Source organism: Staurois parvus, unplaced genomic scaffold, assembly GCF_062004578.1.
Source record: "Staurois parvus isolate SC_StPar_1 unplaced genomic scaffold, SC_StPar_1.0 ptg000013l, whole genome shotgun sequence".
Taxonomy (NCBI): Eukaryota; Metazoa; Chordata; class Amphibia; order Anura; family Ranidae; genus Staurois; species Staurois parvus.
This window is the reverse complement of record NW_028317809.1, coordinates 17,024,309-17,046,402: the sequence shown is the minus strand read 5'-3', so window position 1 is coordinate 17,046,402 and position 22,094 is coordinate 17,024,309. Positions and strand designations below refer to the sequence as shown.

The window sequence follows — 22,094 nt, the reverse complement described above, 5'->3', positions numbered from 1 at the left end:
CTTACTGTTGTGGGTTTAGTAACACTTTAAGGGGGAAGGTTTTATTGCCCCCCCCCCCACCACACACACACACACACACACATCTAAACGTAGCCTAAGGGGGAAGTGTTTTTTTCCACCTGATATATGGTAAACGCTTGTTAAATATGATGTAAACGCTTTAGGCGTGTTTATGGCATATTACCATAGACTTAAATCGAAGGAAGTGACCAGATTTAACTCATTGCAAACTCAACATGTAGCTTCATTTCTGCCACACAGTAACGCAAAGCAATGCAAAGACTAAATGTTTTTCAAATGTGAACAGCTCTGTCCACTGTCCATACTATCCATTGTTAGGATGCTTTGCTAGGTGTTTGCTAGCTTGCGCCTCTTAAAATCCAGGGTAAGGAAAAACCTCTGCTATCTCTGCTACAAATTCAGTGTCCTCAATTCCTGAAGAGGGTCAGGGGGATAGGAGAAGTGTAGGCTTTCTGGCCTCTGGAAACCAAAGGTTCAAGAAGCCCTGAAAGTTTTACAAAAAAAGTCAGACATAATAGAATAGAAATCTGCTTTTGTCAAAGAGGCTACATGGTGCACACTTGCATTATTATAATAGGGCATTGCTCTGAAACAAGGGAATAGCTATCAATCTAAGCAATGTTCTGAGTTTCCTGTAAGTTGTCTGCAGGATGCATGTTATTCGGCACATTTAGAAGGTGTTTCACTAACTGCATCATTCTCCAGAGACTAAGGAGGAGAAGAAAATGTTTCTCTCACTGAAATATGTTGGAGGCAAAATGGCAGGGGGTACCACAATAAGGTGAATAACTGGCAATTCCTCCACCTATACAACTGTGTTGTGTGATAAGCACTGCAGCTTGGCCAGGAAACCATGAACCAGTGGCAACATATAGAGAAACCCTGTTTTAAGTTAAAGCAGAGCTCCCAAAAGGGGAAGTTCCGCTTTAAGCCTTTGTCCCCCACTCCCAACTAAGGATTGACACTTTGGGGAGCAGGGGGAAAGGGGGTACCTGAATTTGACAGGTACCTGCTCCCACTTCTGCTGTGATCGCCTAGGCAATCGGAAGTTGTCCTCGTAGTCTTCTGGGACACGTGACAGGTCCCAGAAGACTATGGGGCCATTCACAAAGCGCAGCGCTTCTCACGCATGCACAGTTGGCACCCGGCTGTGAAGCCACAAGCTGTCACAGCTGGGTGCCCACACTAAATATGCTGGCGCCAGGGAGAGAAGACGGCCGGTGAAAGCAGCGGTGGCGAGGACACTGCTGGACCGAGGTACAGGTAAGTGGCTGTATTGTAAAAGTCAGCAGCTACAGTTTTTGTAGCTGCTGACTTTTATTTTTTTTTTTTCCAGGTGGAACTCTGCTTTAACTACAATGCTGAGTCAGGCTTCGTCCAACATGGTGGGCATAGCCTCAAAGAGCTCTTCAGGGCCAGGGAACCACAGAAATAGACCACAGCGCTGGACCTGTATAGAAACCTGCAGCTAAGTACACGTTTCATGGAAATGACTGGATTTTATGAGTGTAAGCTAGGGGCAGCTCTAGCAAGTTTTCTGCCAGTGTCCAATCATCTGAAGGTAGCATGCATATAACCCATGGTCTATGAATACAAGTCTTGTGTTCTGTACTGTATGATTAAAATATATAGATTGGTTCTCCAATGTTTTTGGAATGTTATTTCTCTAGCTTTTCGATTAAAGTGCATACAATACCTGAAATGCCTCTCAAGTCACGGATAGTGACAAGGTTGGAGCACACATGCTGGTGGCGATAAACAGACTCAGAGAGAAGGAAGTGCAGGTTATGCAGAGGCATAGTAGAGATGAGAGGTAGCATGCCATCTTGATGTGGTATCTGCACTGAGATGTGAATTCTAATGGGAAAAAATAATGCACAGTAAAGATATGGAATGAAGGCCAAGGATTCCTTTCTTTAGCTGTAACTGGATATTTTTCAATATTTTATTTTGGGTTAATTTAATTTTATAATAAAATTACAGGAGTATAGGACATACCTGTTGGGGTGTTCTTTATGTTTGACATCCAAATATTTCAAAGTTGCAATAAAAGACTGAGCTTGGAATCCTCTAGCTGTGCCTGCTACTACTGGTGTATGGCAGATGGCACTGTCAGTTCCTATGCTCACAATATTGCTTCTCAGTGGTGTGCCCACATGTCCAGCTTTATCCACAGCTTTGGCTACACAGCGTACATGAAAACGCCTGCTGAAATAAATGCTATCCAGCACCTTGGGAGGACACAGAAGATAGATATCACTTTTAAATAACGCATCCATTAAGGTATTCTTCGATATATAATGAAAACATTGCAACAGAAATTGTATACATTTATTAACACGTTAATGTCATAGTTGTTGCCTGTCAGTTAAATGAGGAAAACAATATTATTGTTAATGGGTGGAAAGAGAATAGTAACAAAAAATAAAGTAATGCCTACATGTATAGACTGGCTATACGGCAACTCTGGCATTAGCTGGGGGGAGGGGTGGATGATATTACTGGAAGTATATAGGCAAATGAGAACTTCTAAAGGTGATTCAGTGTCGCTTCATTCTTCACTTGGTCCTGGATACATTTCTGAGTTAGTAAGGGTGCCAGTACATGAACACAAATGAAGCATTAAGCTTAAGAAAAGTAGGACTGCATGCTTAACTCACCAATGTCATTTTTTGTGCCCAGGCACCAAGTACTTATCTGTGCACCTTTGGTGAAGGAAATAGTAGCAGACCATTATGTAAATGGACATGTTTGTACCTTGTTTGTAAGCATCGTGGCCATGGCATGTAATCAGTCCCATCCGTTGCCTATTGCCACTTAAAGTGTTACTAAACCCAGGACCCTGCATTCACTATATCTGGTCTCCAACAGTACACAGAACATGGAAATGCAATTATTTTAGTAAATATAAACTGCTAAATACCTTTTCTCATCAGCAGTTACAGCAGTCTTGTGACTTCTATAGCAGAGCACTGGTTAATCTTGTAGGAGGAGTTTTCATTCTCCTCTGACTGTCCTTTGAGGCTGCATAATCCCTGACCCTCTACCTGGACAGCGCTGATTGGCCCTGTGCTGATCACATGTACCCTCTCTAGCAATACACACCAAACAGAGCATATGAAGACTTAATAAATATAACTCAGCACACATATATATATAAAATCCTCAAGAATCCCTTAAAGTCATATCAATATCCTTCCCCTGAAGTACTAATAAAATATATATTCATTGACTTAAACCCAAAAACCCACAATTATAGTGAAAAGATCAAAACCCAAAGAGATTACCCAAAAAATAAAAAATATCAAATATATATAAAAGAACAAAAATAAATAAAGTCCCAATATGCAAAGTGTCCAAATAATGTGTCCAAACAAAGATCAATTTCTTGATAGGAAGACGCTTCCTACTCCACTGAAGAAGATGCAAATCAATCACAGGTGCTCTTCAAATACATATAAAAACGATAAGATCAGCAAGACAGCATCCAACTCCTCATGCCCAGTATGCGATCCCCTTTCCGTGTGTAGAGGGTCTCCCGATCACCAGGTAATTCCCCCTTGCTACTCCTATCCAGCACTATCACTTTGTAGCTCTGGGGGACACCTGAAGTGCACCGTTATTCTCCAGACCTCCAACACACAGGGATTCCAGAATCCAAAATGGCTGCCGCAGCACTTCCGGGAACGTCATGTGCCCTGGACGCGTTTTGTCTCTTCTGGACTTTGTCAACAAGGATATGGACATAAGGTTCCAGTTCTTTAAGTACCCACTCCTAACCTGGCGGAAATACCTCAGCGGCCATCTTACAAAGTGGAAAATTGAGATGAATGACTACCACAGCTGATATACCATGCTAGATAGTCATCCCCACCCCATAGCTCTCATCCCTAAGTTAACCTCAAGCCATACTTCAGTCCCAAGGATAATAAAACCACCTGCAGCCATTTTGGAAACTGAAAGAACAATTTTAAATAACCATAAGGTCGGGGGTAACACCACCCCTTCACCATTGATTACAAAAATCTACAAATAATAAAATCATTCACAAAAATTATAAAATATTAAAGAATATAAGAAGTACATGCTAAAAAATCTAAATTAAAATAAAAATAAAATAAAATGAAATGAATTTTTTTTTTTTTTTAGTTTTTTTTTTTTTTATCTTCATTTTATTTTATTTTTATTTTTATTTAGATTTTTTAGCATGTACTTCTTATATTCTTTAATATTTTATAATTTTTGTGAATGATTTTATTATTTGTAGATTTTTGTAATCAATGGTGAAGGGGTGGTGTTACCCCCGACCTTATGGTTATTTAAAATTGTTCTTTCAGTTTCCAAAATGGCTGCAGGTGGTTTTATTATCCTTGGGACTGAAGTATGGCTTGAGGTTAACTTAGGGATGAGAGCTATGGGGTGGGGATGACTATCTAGCATGGTATATCAGCTGTGGTAGTCATTCATCTCAATTTTCCACTTTGTAAGATGGCCGCTGAGGTATTTCCGCCAGGTTAGGAGTGGGTACTTAAAGAACTGGAACCTTATGTCCGTATCCTTGTTGACAAAGTCCAGAAGAGACGAAACGTGTCCAGGGCACGTGACGTTCCCGGAAGTGCTGCGGCAGCCATTTTGGATTCTGGAATCCCTGTGTGTTGGAGGTCTGGAGAATAACGGTGCACTTCAGGTGTCCCCCAGAGCTACAAAGTGATAGTGCTGGATAGGAGTAGCAAGGGGGAATTACCTGGTGATCGGGAGACCCTCTACACACGGAAAGGGGATCGCATACTGGGCATGAGGAGTTGGATGCTGTCTTGCTGATCTTATCGTTTTTATATGTATTTGAAGAGCACCTGTGATTGATTTGCATCTTCTTCAGTGGAGTAGGAAGCGTCTTCCTATCAAGAAATTGATCTTTGTTTGGACACATTATTTGGACACTTTGCATATTGGGACTTTATTTATTTTTGTTCTTTTATATATATTTGATATTTTTTATTTTTTGGGTAATCTCTTTGGGTTTTGATCTTTTCACTATAATTGTGGGTTTTTGGGTTTAAGTCAATGAATATATATTGCATATGAAGACTTGCCACTGCTGCTCTAACTATTGCAAATTGGGGATGGTAGAAGAAGGGGAGGACCAGAGAAGACAGGATCAAACAGCCTTTTTACACATTGCAGAGGGTTAACCCCTTAGATTCCACAGTGAACAAGCCTGCTTTACTGCATATACAGACTGATTTTACTGTTGTTGGTTTAGTAACACTTTACAGTGGTTTTAAATACACAAGGTTTTTTATCTTCATGCATAGAAAAACCTTCTGGGTGCAGCATCCCCCCTGGCCACTCGTAATACTCACCTAAGCCCCCTGTCAATCCAGCAATGTGCACTGGAGTCTCAGCTATCCTGGGACTCCCTCTTTTCATTGTCTGAGACAGAAGTGTGAGCCATTTGCACTCACTGCTGTCAATGACAGCCAGTGAGCCAATGAGAATTGAGGGGGGCGGGGCTGAGCCGCGGCTCTGTGTGAGAATGGATACACGGAGCAGCAGGTGCCCCCATAGTAAGCTGCTTGTTGTGGGGGCACCCGACAGGAGGGAGGTGGCAGGAGTGCTGGCGGGGGACCCGAGAAGAGGAGGATCCTGGTTGCTCTGTGCAAAACCACTACACGCAGCAGGTAAGTATAGAGATGTTTGTTTTTATAAAATAAAAAAATAAAATAAGCATTTAGAATCACTTAAGGCGTTTCTTTAATTTTCACCGGGTGTCCCAGCCAGTAAATCTGTTATGTTTCAACTTCCATTAGCAGCCCAAGCTGTCCAGACAAAGTAGCTATAGAGGGTTGAGATAAACCATTGAACACTAACAGGAGTGTGTACAATGATCAGCTTTTTTTTATTTATGTAAAACCTTTATCCCAAAAGGAACAAAACTGTTTGCTGTAACTGCTTATAGAGTGTTAGCTGGAGTTCAGCTTCAATTTGTTGGTCATGTCTATCTAAATCTGCTAGTATAGCACTACTCTCCCCCTAGACTAACAATGCTGTTCTCCAAAGGTGCTTACTGTACCATATCTTCTAGAATGCAGACATCATAAGACACGTAGGGGTTTATTTACTAAAGCTGGAGAGTCCAAAATCAGACTCCCTTCTGCATAGAAACCAATCAGCTTCTAACCTCAGCTTGTTCAATGAAGCTTTGGCAATGAAACCTGGAAGCTGATTGGTTTCTATGCAGAAGGGAGTCTGATTTAGGACTCTCCAGCTTTAGTAAATAAACCCCGTAGTGTCTGGATCACCAGGTGAAATAAAGACAAAAAGCCTTAAACAGAAAAAACAAATGCATTCACCACATTTAATGATATATACGCTCCAAAATATTACATTTTTGTGTTTAATAAAGTTTTAAACTCCATTACTGCATTTTGTTGTCACCTATCACTTCATGTTTAACCATATGAGGATGGAATTGTCTGTGGGTACTCACCATGTGATTGACACTTGTGAAAGGGGTAGTATCAGTTATTGTCTCAAACGGAGATCGGGCCCCACTTGAATCAGTGGGCGCTGCCACCTCCCAGCTAAACATGATAGTGGACTGGTTGATGCCAGCCTCCTCACATCGCTCCCTCATTACAGAGTATTTAGGAAAGTGGTGGTCACATGGTGTGACACATACTAATGGGTACCCAGGAGATGGGGATTTCTTTGAACCTTCTTTGTTGACTTCCTCCACATGATCATAGTCAGCCAAAGATACCACCTAAAGACAAACAAAATATAGTTCAATAAAGTACTTGATGGATTGAAGATAGCAATGCAAATATTAATGTAAACTTGCACTTACAAACAGACTGCAAATTAGCAAAAGTACTGTTTGTAGCTACCACCAGGCCCATGTTCTTGGTATTCATAACACTTAAAAAGAATTACACGATTACAGACATGTTGATTAGGTTGAGGAAAGGATTTCTCACAGGCCACATGGGCTGTGCCCTAGGGTGTCATTGCCACCAGAAAAGATGACTAGCCTCCAACACTACCAGCTTTATTTAGCTCTTAAAGTAGAACTTTACCCAGGACTTAAATTTCTGACTAAATTTCCACTTTAAGTAGGTTCACATATAGATCCTCTTGCCAGAACTGCACCTCCCCCCATGGGCATTTACATACTACCCTTATCTGCCCTCGGCTGTGAATGGCTCTGAGTGCCATTACCTCACACATCATACAGTACCACTGGAGTGTGAGGTGGAGTATAATGGAACTGAGTTTCTGGGTGATACTATAGGAGCAGAAGCCACACTGTTGAGATAGATCATTATGGATATGCGGATACATTGGCCGGTTTATGCCGTTACCATAGCACTTGGGGTGCTTTTTTTAATATGGGTGTATTTATGTGTGAGTTCTTAATGAAATAAAATAAGAGTATACAGAGAGCACTATTTCTGGTCCCATTTTGTTTTTGCCTGTATAATTATTGGAGAGTGAAATATTGCTAATGGGGAACAAAAGCCTGAAGGAGAGCAGATACCTAATAGCCCATGGTGGGGTGAAAAGTGTGTTATGACCTTAATTTATTATTGGGGTCAACATAAGGAGATAAGCATGTGAATGGAGCACAGGGTGGAGCATGTGACACCTGGATGGGATTCTTTAGAAGTTGAGAGGGAGCATTAAGATCACACCACAATAGTGGAGGATTTTTTATGGACACTTGATATTACTTGAAGATGTTTTTTTGTTCACTTTTTGTTTATTTGCATTGCACTACATCGAAATGTATGATATATGTATGTAGAGTTGTAGTGAAAAACACTGGGTGATGTTTTAGCAGCATTCACTGTTTTTGGTTTCATCATCATTATATACAGTAACTGCACTAACTGATTTTTTCCCATATTTGAGTTACTGGATGAGTTGCACTGAGACTCTGGCTGCCTGTGGACAGTTGTTGGATTTGGCGTATATGAAAACAGTTTGTTGCTGGTGACTAGCCAGATCCAAGTTAGGTAAATGATTTGGCAACTATAAACACAATGGGGTATATTTATCAATCCCGTCCTAAGGCAAAGTGATCCTAAACAGGAGCACTGAGACGCATTGTAAGACAGATTTATTACAAGGTTACAGCATTGGTTAGTCATAAATTCCTCCTTTGGCTGCTCTAAAGTAGCACTGCAACTGAATGAAACCTGCCCTCACCACTTCTTAATTATGTGTCTGTTTAGAGTGGAAATCTGTCTCATCTTCAATAATAAATCTGTCTTTGAAGTTTCAAACTGTTGCACTTAGCTATTCAGAAACACAGACGAACAGGTCTCTAAAGCTGTCACACAGACTTTGATGACTGAGACCCAGGCTACTTTGCAACTAATTTTGGTGCTAAATTGCTTGATAAATGCCTTCCAATGCTCTCAGGGCTGAATAATATTTGCCAGGAGTATGTTTCACTTCACATATCAGAAAGCTCTAAAATGTTGTTCTGCAGTGATGCTCACCACTTAGTGAAATTGTGTTAATTTTTTTTACAGAAAGCTGGTTTTGTACACAAAAACAATTTTACTAGTTAACTAACATGTCAGCTATAAAATAGAACCTGCAAAGGGTGACCAAGCTTGTCTGACAGTGACAATATCATGTTAAATCACGGCCTTTTATTTAATTATTTTTCCAACAAAAATTTAGCAGGCTCATTTCATACTGAAATTTTAAATACACTAAAATAAACATACTTTTCATGTAATTACTTTTGGCACAGGTAACACATATCTAATTGCAGAGCAGTTTCTACTAGTAATTCATATTTTAAGGAGTCAACCAGTCCTCCTTTCATTCCCACAAGAGCATAATATTTATAAGCCAGTACTGGAAAAAAAATTATAGCTGTAAAAAATGAATATCAAGTGCTATTGCATAAAAGTCACATTATAGGAAGAATGCACTCGCCATAAAATACTGGAGTGTGGAGTAGGCATCTCCACTACACAGACATCTATCCCACTTAGCAAACCTTATACTAAACCTCTCTCAACACTTTCCTCTTTTGACTTTGCTACTACTGAAGAGGTCACTAAAGTTTTCTCAGAAGCCCGTCTCGCTACCTGCCTCCTGGATCCTGTCCCCTCAAAACTACTACGGTCATCCTCTTCTTCTGTCCTATGCTCCCTCACTCACATCTCTAATGGTGCCTTCCCCACCCCTCTAAAGCATGCACACATCACTCCCATACCTAAAAAGCCCTCATTGAACCCCACCAATCTGAACAATTTAAGACTCATCTCCCTGCTCCCGTTTACCTCTAAGCTCTTACAATGCTTAGTCTACTATCGCCTGAGCTCCTACCTCACTGACAACCTTCTTGACCCTTTACAGTCTGGCTTTCACTCACTACACTCCACTGAAACTACCGTACTAAAACTCACTGATTTACTTACTCTAAAACCAATGGCCACTACTCCATACTCTTACTACTTGACCTCTCTGCGGCTTTTGATACTTTTGACCATCCCCTCCTCCTCCTCAAATAACTCCACTCTCTTGGCCTCCAAGACTCTGCTCTCTCCTGGTTCTCCTACCTATCGCAACGCTCCTTCTCCATTTCCTCTTTCTGTAGGGGTCCTTCAAGGTTCTGTCCTTGAACCCCTTCTCTTCTCCATCTACAACTCTGCCCTTGATCACTTGATAAACTCCCATGGTTTGTATGGCTGTCATCTCAATGCTGATGACACACAAATCTTTCTTTCTACTCCTCACCTCACCCCTTCAATCTCCTCTTTCATTACTAACCTACTATGTGACATATCAGCATGGATGTCACTCCACTTCCTCAAACTGAATCTTTCCAAAATGGAGCTTATACTATTTCCTCCAGCCCGTGCCCCTTCACTGACTTCTCCATCAAGGTCAATAATACAACCATCAGTCCCTCCCCTCATGCTAGGGTACTAGGTGTAATCCTAGACTCCTATCTGTCCTTTGAGCCCCAAATCCAATCACTGTCCAAATCTTGTAGACTTCACCTCCGTAACATCTCCAAGATACGCCCGTTCTTAACCTCGGAAACCACTAAGCAACTTATTCACTCCCTTGTTATCTCTCGCCTTGACTATTGTAACTCCCTCCTCATTGGCCTACCTCATCACAGGCTATCCCCTCTTCAGTCTATCATGAATGCTACTGCCAGACTCATCCACCTTACTAACCGTTCTGTATCAGCCACCCCTCTCTGCCAATCCCTCCACTGGCTTCCCATTACCCAACGGATAAAATTCAAAACATTAACAATAACATTTCAAGCCATTTATAACTCTGCCCCAAATTACATCACCAATCTTGTCTCCAATATCAACCAAACTGTCCTCTCTGCTCCTCCCACAACCTCCTGCTCTCTAGCTCCCTTGTCTCCTCCTCCCATGCTCGTCTCCACGACTTTTCCAGAGCCTCCCCCATCCTCTGGAACTCTCTACCCCAACCTATCCGACTATCACATACTCTGCCCACTTTTAGGTGATCTCTGAAAATCTCCTCAGGGAAGCCTATCCTGCCTTCAGCTTTCTCCTATCAGTTCATCCCTCACAGTTATTACCTTTTGTACTGCCAGTCCCTCCCTCTTAGATTGTAAGCTCCCAGGATTAGTGCCTTTCTAACCCTCTTGTATTGAACTGTATTTCGCTGGCTGCTTATCTCTGAAGTCCCTCAGAGGACTTACACGCCTGATTTTATTCGCTGTTTGTGAGTACCATTCTTTAATTAATACATTTTAGTTACTGAGGTAATGCACAAGGTTGGTGCGCTTCTCTTTTTTGTTTTACTTTGCAGTATTGGTCGGGCTTCCCCTGCCTTGTTTGGAGCTGCACAACCTTTTATGAACTGGTGGTCGCTTTTTCTGGTTTTGGTTCCATCCACTCGCCACTGACTTGGGTCCTAGAGCGCAGGAGAAATCGCATCTGGTCTATTACCTTTTGTACCGCCAGTCCCTCCCTCTTAGATTGTAAGCTCCCAGGAGCAGTGCCTTTCTAACCCTCTTGTATTGAACTGTATTGTTGCTGTATTGTCTCCCTTTATATTATAAAGCGCTGAGCAAACTGTTAGCACTATATAAATCCTGTATAATAATAATATTAATACTTTTGAGTGAAAATTTCAGTACAGTTGTACATCCGAGCCCTATTAGTCTGTATTTCTGATTTCATAACATGTCAGACTGCTAGAACTGAGGGATTACCAGTAGCTACTGAAACTGTAATACAGGCTGATGGCTCAGAAGTGATATATACTTTTCTAATAAAAGATCAGAAGAACAGACCATATAATCAAATTTGCACAGTAAATCTCACTTACACTCTTCACTCAACTGTATGAATACAGACTTTCTACAGACTTTCAGTGGAAAGCAACAACCAGGCATATTTACTAGGACATTACATATAAGTAAAAAGTACTATGACTGTTCAAATTTCAGTAACCCATAGCAACTAATCTGATATTAGTTTTCTATTGATCTGACTAATAAGCTGAAATCTGACTAGTAGCCATGCAATTTGAATGCATAGCTTCTTTACTAAAATAGCTTAACACAAATTCGGCTTCATTCTATAAGCCTAAATAGATCTGGACCATAGTTCTCCACAGGAGAGAATAGCCTGCTAAATTAGCTTTTAAATTATATATTTCTCAGCCTGCGTAACACTGCATTTATAAATACTGTGACATCAATCTAAAGAGGCTAAGATGTATGAGGAAAGGCTGAACATGAACTAGAGCTCAATAGGGAAGACTGCGTCCAAAGTTAAAGCCAAACTACAGGCAGATATAAAAACACAATTTATTTAGTGTATATTATGGAACACAAAAGAGTATTTAACCCTTGGGTTATACTGCCACCTACAGAAAGATTGGACACTGGAAAACAAAAAAATGTAGGCTAGGCCAGGCCAGGATAACTACTTATTTTCAGCTGCTGTGTTAAAGACTAACCTTTTTTTTTTTTTTTTGCTGGCACTTTTTTCTTACTCTTTGATTTCTTTCTTTAATTATCTTCTCTACATCCCTGGCAGAGTTTTTTTTTTCTAATTCAAATGCAGGTATCTCAACCTGACCTCAGGAGGGTTGTATGCAGACCCTGTTGGACAGGAAATTGCAAGGCTAGCTTGAAAGGCACCTTCAGGCACTGGGTTCTGCAAGGGGCAAACTCTGTTCTGCTAAACGTTAGCTGTGGAGCTGCCAGCATTACCTAAGCACTTACCTCACCTCTGAAGATTCACTTTTTGAGTAAAGAAATTGGACCAAGTTCCAGGAGCTGCCCTATTTGCATAGGTCACCCAGGACATTTAAATTCCTTATTCCATGGTCTCTACCATGTAAACCGTTAACACTGTGGAACTGAGCGCTGGTATCAGCCACTGTGCGAAGTGTTGCGTGTGCACACTTCATGCTTGCTTTCTTTCAATACATTGTCAAAGAAACATTTTTGCATTGCTACTCCTGCTTGCAAAGAGCCATGCTGAACTTCAATCTTCAATCCATTCCTGCTACCTACCTACAGTGACCTTGGTCACCTCCTGCCATCTGGTTCTCATCTGCTACCAGCTTTATGGGTTTCTTGAGTATCTGGGGTTCTGCCTCTTACTGTGAGCCTTACATTGCTTTAATACCACGTGGTCTGATTGTAGACATACGTAGCGGGAACAGTACCACTATCGGTTGTCCGAAGCTCTCACTTTACTAAGGGCTCAAGGGCTGCTTGCAGGGTGCCTAATAATTTGGCTGATGTCTGCTACCTGGAATCATGTTGACCTCAAAAAGTTTATCCCATCATCAGAATCCTTTTTAGCCCCATCAATTGTGGTTGTAGCAGAGGTCAGATACACGCTCCCATGCCTTCTCTCACAGATTCAGTATGTGATTTACCCATGGCCTTAGAAGCTTGCTAACCATTGTCCACAGTGACTTTGTCTGATTCTGAGTCATTCCAGCATCTGAGACTGCTTTCCCCTGAAAAGTCACAATTTACCACTATTACTCCATTGTTGTTCTTATTGATTTGAGTGATCAATATTGATGTGGTGTGCAGCGCTCTGTTGCTTCTGCCAGTGCTGTTTCCAGTTTCAGATCCATTAAAGCATCAATGAGCTCCCAGGACTTTACCCTTGCACCAGTTTCAACTCTTTCTATACAGAGATTGGGAACAACCTGATAAGGCTTATTAGCCTTGTACCAATTTTTGGAGTATTTTGTGCAAGACTGTTCCCACTGTGGCCTAACAAGATACTTACTGTTCTAACAAAAGATGTGCCTGTCTTTAAGGCAGAACAGATAAACAATTAGAAGCCTTTTCTGTTCCCGCTGGTGAGTTCTGTCCTTTTAACCCTTTCAAGCCATGACTTTACTTTGTGAAATCATGGCTAGCTGGTCAAAATCCAAAAAGAGAACTTTCCATTGCTGAGGATAATCTGTAGAATACTAACTGTATGAAGCAAATGGCTGAAGCTTTAAATTTAACCTGCAACAGTCTTCAGAAAGCTTCCTGTCTCATCTTTCACATGGAGCTCCATACACATGTGTAGGGAACTTTGGTTGAAGTGCTTGCTGGAGTATGGAGCCCTTGAGCAGAAAGCACTGATCCATATGGTCTTTGAGGGACAACATCTCTTTGGACTGACTCTTCATCAAAATCTTCAAACAAGCCTTCCTCTGCATGAAGGTGCATCTCCACTTTTCAGAGTGGAGGGATGTTTGTTAACTTTTATAGACATTTGAATAGTATGCATTTCTGATGCTTGGGTGCAGGGGTATCGCAGGGCTATAAACATGTTTTGTTCCCTGGCCCCTCTTTGGTTTCTCACCTTCAACTTTCTTGTATCACAACACAGATTAGAAGATCTCCATTGAGCCCACACAGGTCTTCTGGACCAGAATGTCATCACCCTAGTTCCTTTGGCAGACAATTTTCAAGGATTTTACCCCAACAGGTTCACTGTGTACAAACGCCCAAACAAGCCATCTGTCTCATCTTGGTTCTCAAAACTCTTTAGGTCTGCATTTAAGCACAGAAATTCCACATGGAATCCACCTAATCTGTCATTGCCTTCCTTCACCAGGGAGGCTTCTGTGGACATTAAGGTTGCACACCTGCAATGACATATTTTTTCTATGTTTTGCTGTGTGGCCCTTACACTACTGGTCTGTGACCCTGCACCTCAAGATCCTCCGGGAACTGACTCATCATTTGAAATATCTTGGTCATGTCCTGCACACAGCTCAAACCAAAGTGTTTCTTTAAACAGATTTGAGCTCTTCAGTCCAGGAGCTGCTTGACTCTGCTTTTGCATTAGGGTCTTGGGTTAGATGATAGCCTCCTTTGAGGCAGTTGCATATGTCCAGGTTCACTCTGGACCTCTATATGGTCTGCTGTCAAAGGATAAGTCAAACAGGTTCCTGGACAGACTGATTTGTTTTACATTGAAGACCAGGTTGTGCCTGGCTCAGGAATCAGGGGAGTCTTCCTTTTCATCTTTTTAGATGGGGCCTCAAAATGGATGTCACCCTGTCGGGCTGGGGAGGAGTCCTGAGCACCTTGTTGGTGCAGTGAAGTTGGTCATTAGAGGAGTCTTTTATCTTGATCAGCATCCTGGAGCTTCAGGTAATTTTGCCATGCTAATAGGTCATTCAATACGGATTCAGTCTGTAAACGCCTCAATGGTGGGGCACATAAACCATCATGGAGGAACCAGAAGTCTCCCCATAGTAAGAAGGGTAGATCGGATCCTGTGCTGGGTAGAACTTCACATTCCAGCCTTGTCTAGTGGTGGAAACCAGATGTAGACCTCATGGCCTCCAGTTTCAACAACAAGCAGCAGTTTGTCTCCAGATACAGGGATCCATTAGCAAACGCTCTGGTGGCTCCCTGAGATCAGTACACCCTGATCTATTTTTCTACCCTGAAACTTCTTTTTTGTCTGGTTTTCAGGATTAAGATGGAAGCCATTCTGGTAATCTGACAACATTGAGGAAATGTCACTTTGCTACAATGTAAAGTAGTGAGTGCACGCTTGCTCCCCATTCACACCTGAGACCTTGTAACACTAAGGAGTCACATGACATTGGGGAAGGAAAATGGCTAATTGGGCCTAATTTGGACATTTTCACTTAGGGGTGTACTCATTTTTGTTGCCAGCTGTTTAGACATTAATGGCTGTGTGTTGAGTTATTTTAAGGGGACAGCAAATTTACACTGTTATACAAGCTGTACACTCACTACTTTACATTGTACTAAAGTGTAATTTATTCAGTGCTGTCACATGAAAAGATATAAAAAAATATTTACAAAAATGTGAGGAGTGTACTCATTTCTGTGAGATACTGTATATATTCCTCTCTACTTTCACCCACAACATGGTTTTCCTTGTACCCACCACAACTGCAAGCTGTGTGTTTGAACTGGCACCCAAATCCTACAAGGAATCATTTCTGTTTCTGCAAAAGGGTAAGGTGGTGTCCTTTTTTGCCTAAAGTAGTTTCTGCAGGACATTGTTCTGAATTTCCCTCCATTTTCTGGATGTGGTTCAGGCTGTGGAAGTCTGTCTCTTAGCTACTACTTCTTTAAGAAAAATATGATTCCCTATTTGTCATCCCATATGGCCCCCAAAAGGATGGCCAGCTTCTCTCTTGACCATCTCTATGTGGCTCAGCAAGGCCAAGCTTATCGCCTAAAAGATTGGATACCACCCTTGCCGGTCAAGGGACACTGTATTAGATCTGCAAGTGATTCTTGTGCTTTTCAGCATCAAGCATCTGTTTCTCTGATTTGCATAAGTGCCACCCAGTCTTCTGACAACACTTTATTTAAGTTCTACCAGGCAAATGTTTCAGTCTCATCTATGCCAGCTTCAAATGTAAGGTCCTTTAAGCAGGTCTTTGAGCTGCAGATAGTGCCCAGTTTTATTTTGTTATTTTTTGGGCCGGTTAGTATTTGTTTGCTGTGTTGTCCACCCCTCAGTTGGACTGCTGTTGGATATCCTGAAGGTTAAAGACTTCCTGTGTCCCTCAGTAGACAAGAAAATAAGAATATGTATTCTCTGAAAAATCCTTTTCTTGCAATCTATTTGGTGATACAGGTCCCACCCATGTGTTTATTATCATAATTATACTACTTTGGTAAAAAACAGATTTTTTTTGTTTGTCCATGTCCAATATTCTGTAGGCAGCAGTATAACCCAAAGGTTAAATACTTTTAGTGTCTCTCTATGGACTTCAAGAAAATAATTTTATGACAAGTATAAAAATCCTACTGTATCTTAATATTAGCTTCAAGTAAACCCCTGTAGCAGCACTCATACTAAATCAGTACAAGTCAGCACTCTGAGCCAACTGGGGCTCTCTTTTTTGCACAGTGCAGTAAGTCTAACACTGAACACACAAGAAAGAAGAACATATGGATTCTGGTCACTAGTGAATTAATGCAGGTTTCTAGGCCAGGCTCTGTTGCTTATATGCAGTGTAGTCTAGAGAAAGGTCCAGGACCTGGATGTGCTATCTGGTTGGGGTGTGTGTATCATTAGACTGCCTAAACATATTTGCATATCCTTTGACAGATAAAAAATGTTATTATATTATTATTATACAGGATTTATATAGAACAACAGTTTGCTCAGCGCTTTACAATATAAAGGGAGACAATACAGCAATGATATAGTTCCATACAAGAGGGTTCGGAGGCCCCTGCTCCTTGGAGCTTACAATCTAAGAGATTCTCATAAGATAAACATATTCCAACTGTATTTAGCTATTTGCTTGAAGTTCAGCTTTAGGGAAAAATGATCAAATTACTTTGCGCTCCTATGGTATGAGTTACAAAATTACCTGAAAAGATATTTAAACTAAAATATATTTCACTACTAACTATAACAGTACTTACTATAGGTGGTGATGGTAAAATCAAACTCCCCGCTGCCTCCTGATCCAGAATTGTTACTGTTGTAGTTGTGATATCACCAAGAATGGCCTCAACTGGGTCATCTGGACCAAGAACTACTGAAAAGGACTCATGCCATTCCCTGTCCTCATTTGATAGGATCTCAACCTTAAAAAACATGTGGTCAACACCTGCAAATAGTGACAGATAAACCATAAACTGGTTAATTAATACATTTCTGTATTTTATTTCTGACAAATAAATGTGTTTGTGTCTTTTATGAGAAATGTTATGTAATTTAACCTTACCAAATAAAAATATCCATGATGCATTAAGCAAAAATATTACCATGAGATGCTGGAAACAACAGATTACATCAAGTTAATTTGTCCTACTCTATAATGTTACACGTCATAGCTTTTAAAATGAAAGGTTTCCTTTCATTTAACTTTTTATTCAAAATACCCATGCATAGCAGTATAAAAGCACAGATGACTGAAATAAGTTCTAAGAATAAATTCCATAAAGCACGTTTCATTCAAAATATATTGTTTTAAATAGATAAGTAATTAAATTTACACTAGATGGCCATATGTTTTTGGACACCTGGCCTAGATGAGCATGTTGGACATTCCATTTCAAATCCATGGCTACAACAGCCTTCACTCATCTGGGAAGACTTTTCACAGGATTCTGGAGTGTGTCTGTGGAAACCCGTACCTATTTCAGCCAGAGAACATTTTATAGGGACTGACCCTGATGTACAGAGCTCCTGAGTTGAGGGGATGGACTCTGATGTATAAGGGAGCTCCTGAGCTGAAGGGGAGAACTGTGATATACAAGGGACTTCTAATGTAAAGTGGAGAACTCTGAAGTATAGGGGGGCTCCTGATGTGAAGGGAAGAACTCTGATATATTGTAGGCTTCTGGTGTGATGGGAAGAACTCTGATATACAGTAGGCTTCTCATGTGAAGGGGAGAACTCTGAAGTATAGACGGGCTCCTGATATGTGGTGGAGGACTCAGTTGTATAAGGGGGCTTTTTATGCTAAGGGGAGGGTTATTATGTTTTGGGTCCTGATGTGAAGGGGGGAAATCTGATCTATCGGTGGGCTCATGGTGTGAAGGGGAGGACTCTGATGTTTAGGGAAGCTCTTGATGTGAAGGAGAAGACTCTGATGTATAGGAGAGCTCCTGAGGTGAAGGGGGTACTCTGATGTATAAGAGGCTCCTGTTGTGAATATATCCTATAGGTAGGTTCTTGATGTGAAGGACACTGATATATAGGGGAGCTTTTGAAGTGAAGTTGAGGACTCTGATGTATAGGGGAGCTCCTGAAGTGAAGGGGAAGACTCTAATGTATAGGGGGCTCCTTATCTGAAGTGGAGAACTCGGATTTATATATAGGAGAGCTCCTGAGTTGAAGGGGAGGACTCTTAAATATAGGGGGCTCCTAATGTAAAGGGGAGGACTCTGAAGAATAGGGGAATTCCTGATGTCAGGTGAAGAACTCTAATGTATAAGAAATGGTCTTGATGCAAATGAGAAGGCTATGATGTTTTGGGGAAATCCTGAGGTGAAGGAGATAACTCTGATGTATAGATTAGCCCCTGGTGTGAAGGGATGATTTAGATGTATAGGAGGGCTTTTGATGTGAAGGGAAGGACTTTGATGTATAGAGGAGCTCCTGAGGTGAAGGGGGACCTCTGATGAATAGGGAGCATCTGATGTGAAGGGGAGGACTCTGATGTAAAGGGGGCTTCTGTTGTAATGTGGATGAATCTGCTGTATAGGCGGTTCACAATGTGAAAATTAGAACGCTGATGTATAGGTTGGCTCTTGATGCAAAGGGGATTGAAATGGGAGATCCTGATATCAAGAGAAGAACTCTGATTATGGGGAGGCTCAGGATGTGAAGGGGAGGATTCTGATGTATTGGGGTGTTTTTGATGTGAAGGAGATAACTGATGTATAGGGGCTCCTCCTGATGTGAAGGGGAGAAGCCTGATGAATATATATATATATATATATTCAGTGGGGCAAAAAAGTATTTAGTCAGCCACCAATTGTGCAAGTTCTCCCACTTAAAAAGATGAGAGAGGCCTGTAATTGGCATCATAGATAGACCTCAACTATGAGAGACAAAATGAGAAACAAAATCCAGACAATCACATTGGCTGATTTGGAAAGAATTTATTTGCAAATTATGGTGGAAAATAAGTATTTGGTCACCTACAAACAAGCAAGATTTCTGGCTCTCACAGACCTGTACCTTCTTCTTTAAGAGGCTCCTCTGTCCTGCACTCATTACCTGTATCAATGGCACCTGTTTGAACTTGTTATCAGTATAAAAGACACCTGTCCACAACCTCAAACAGTCACACTCTAAACTCCACTATGGTGAAGACCAAATAGCTGTCGAAGGACACCAGAACCAAAATTGTAGACCTGCACCAGGCTGGGAAGACTGAATCTGCAATAGGTAAGCAGCTTGGTGTGAACAAATCAACTGTGGGAGCAATAATTAGAAAATGGAAGACATACAAGATCACTGATAATCTCCCTCGATCTGGGGCTCCACGCAAGATCTCACCCCGTGGGGTCAAAATGATCACAAGAACGGTGAGCAAAAATCCCAGGACCACACGGGGGGACCTAGTGAATGACCTGCAGAGAGCTGGGACCAGGCTACCATCAGTAACACACTACGCCGCCAGGGACTCAGATCCTGCACTGCCAGACGTGTCCCCCTGCTTAAGCCAGTACATGTCCGGGCCCATCTGAAGTTTGCTAGAGAGCATTTGGATTATCCAGAAGAGGATTGGGAGAATGTCATATGGTCAGATGAAACCAAAATAGAAGTGTTTGGTAGAAACACAACTCGTCATGTTTGGAGGAGAGAGAATGCTGAGTTGCATCCAAAGAACACCATATCTACTGTGAAGCATGGGGGTGGCAACATCATGCTTTGGGGCTGTTTCTCCACAAAGGGACCAGGATGACTGATCCATGTACAGGACAGAATGAATGGGGCCACGTATCGTGAGATTTTGAGTGCAAACCTCCTTCCATCAGCAAGGGCATTGAAGATGAAACGTGGCTGGGTCTTCCAACATGACAATGATCCCAAACATACCGCCCGGGCAACGAAGGAGTGGCTTCGTAAGAAGCATTTCAAGGTCCTGGAGTGGCCTAGCCAGTCTCCAGATCTCAACCCCTTAGAAAACCTTTGGAGGGAGTTGAAAGTCTGTGTTGCCCAGCGACAGCCCCAAAACATCACTGCTCTAGAGGAGATCTGCATGGAGGAATGGGCCAACATACCAGCAACAGTGTGTGCCAACCTTGTGAAGACTTACAGGAAACGTTTGACCTCTGTCATTGCCAACAAAGGATATATAACAAAGTATTGAGATGAACTTTTGATATTGACCAAATACTTATTTTCCACCATAATTTGCAAATAAATTCTTTCCAAATCAGCCAATGTGATTGTCTGGATTTTTTTTCTCATTTTGTCTCTCATAGTTGAGGTCTACCTATGATGCCAATTACAGGCCTCTCTCATCTTTTTAAGTTGGAGAACTTGCACAATTGGTGGCTGACTAAATACTTTTTTGCCCCACTGTATATATAGTGCATTTTCATGTTATTGACCAAAATGATAGCCAAGGACTCCTTACTATGTTAATTCATGCACAAGGTAAATAATTACCTTACCTTTGTGATGTTGGGCTAACCTGTTTTTAGATAAATATGTGGAGAGTCAGGGGGAGTTTCAGAGCAGATTATTTGTAAATCTACCAGCATTGTAAAATGAAAGTTTATCTGATTAGATTTGTAAAGGTCTTAAATATTCATGAGTCTCTTGCTTATGAGAAATAGCCTTTTTAACCACCCTTTTTTGCCCTCCTGAGGATTTACCCCCCCTTCCTGACCAGGCCATTTTTTGCGTAACGGCGCTGCATTACCTTAACTGACTATTGCACGGTCATGCAACGCTGCACCCAAATGAAATTTACCTCCTTTTTTTCCACGAACTGAGCTTTCTTTCGGTAGTATTTGATCGCCTGTGCGGTTTTTAATCTTTTGTGATATAAAAAAAAAAGGCAGACAATTTTGATACTTTTTGCTATTAAACATGCCCAGCAAAAATATGTTCAAAATCTAAGTTCGTCATAAATTTAGGCCAAAATGTATTCTGCTACAGGTCTTTGCTAAAAAAAAATCCAAATACGTGTAAGTTAATTGGTTTACATGAAAGTTATAGTGTTTACAAATGGCGGTATAGGTACTGGAATTTTTTTTTTTTTAAACTAATAATGGCGGCGATCAGTGACTTATAGCGGGACTGCGGCGGACATTCTGGTACTGGGGGGAACTAACTTGGTGTCACTGATCTCCCCAGTGACACCAAAAAAAAAGCACTGACACTGTAGTAATGGCACTGGGCAGGAAGGGGTTAACATGAGGGGTGATCAAAGGGTTAACTGTGTACAGGGAGTGTTTTACTAGGGGGCCATGTCAGTGTGCTTCACTGTAAGCACACTGCTTTGGATGGCTGTGTTGTGCACAGCCATCCACAGCAGTGTGCCCGAGCTGCCAGGGAGGAGAACTGTTAGTAAACAAAACAGTCCTCCTCACCATCAGAGATCCTCGGTAATCACCGGGCGCCGGCGAGTAATCACCATTGACAGCCGTGGCTGTGAATAGCGGCATGCAGCTGCACACGCCCCCAACCCGGAGATGCAAAATCATATATACAGTGAGGAACAGAAGTATTTGAACACCCTGCGAATTTTGCAAGTTCTCCCACTTAGAAATCATGGAGGGGTCTAAAATTCACATTGTATGTGCATTCCCACTCTGAGAGACAGAATTTAAAAAAAAAATTCAGGAAATCAAATTGTATGATTTGTAAAGAATTTATTTGTCTTGCACTGCTGAACATAAGTATTTGAACACCTAAGAAACAGCAAGAATTCTGGCTCTCAGAGACCTGTTACTGTGCCTTTAAAAAGTCCACCTCTACTCCACTCATTATTCTAACTTAGTAGCACCTGTCTGAGCTCTTTAAAGACACCTGTCCACTCCACAGTCAGTCAGACGCCAACTACTACCATGGGCAAGACCAAAGAGCTGTCAAAAGACACCA

At 41.5% G+C, this 22,094-nt stretch overlaps 1 protein-coding gene across 1 annotated transcript in view; it reads right to left on the bottom strand.

The window, feature by feature from the left end:
* Positions 1 to 22,094, bottom strand: part of FRAS1 (Fraser extracellular matrix complex subunit 1) — a 680,896-nt gene that overhangs the window by 24,325 nt on the left and 634,477 nt on the right. Inside the window, exons 62-65 of the mRNA XM_089676214.1 lie at positions 16,946 to 17,133; positions 6,512 to 6,787; positions 2,020 to 2,252; positions 1,718 to 1,878 (exon numbers count right to left, since the gene is read on the bottom strand). Of these exons, the coding sequence (XP_089532340.1) occupies positions 1,718 to 1,878; positions 2,020 to 2,252; positions 6,512 to 6,787; positions 16,946 to 17,133 (858 nt within the window). The remainder of the gene's footprint in view (positions 1 to 1,717; positions 1,879 to 2,019; positions 2,253 to 6,511; positions 6,788 to 16,945; positions 17,134 to 22,094) is intronic.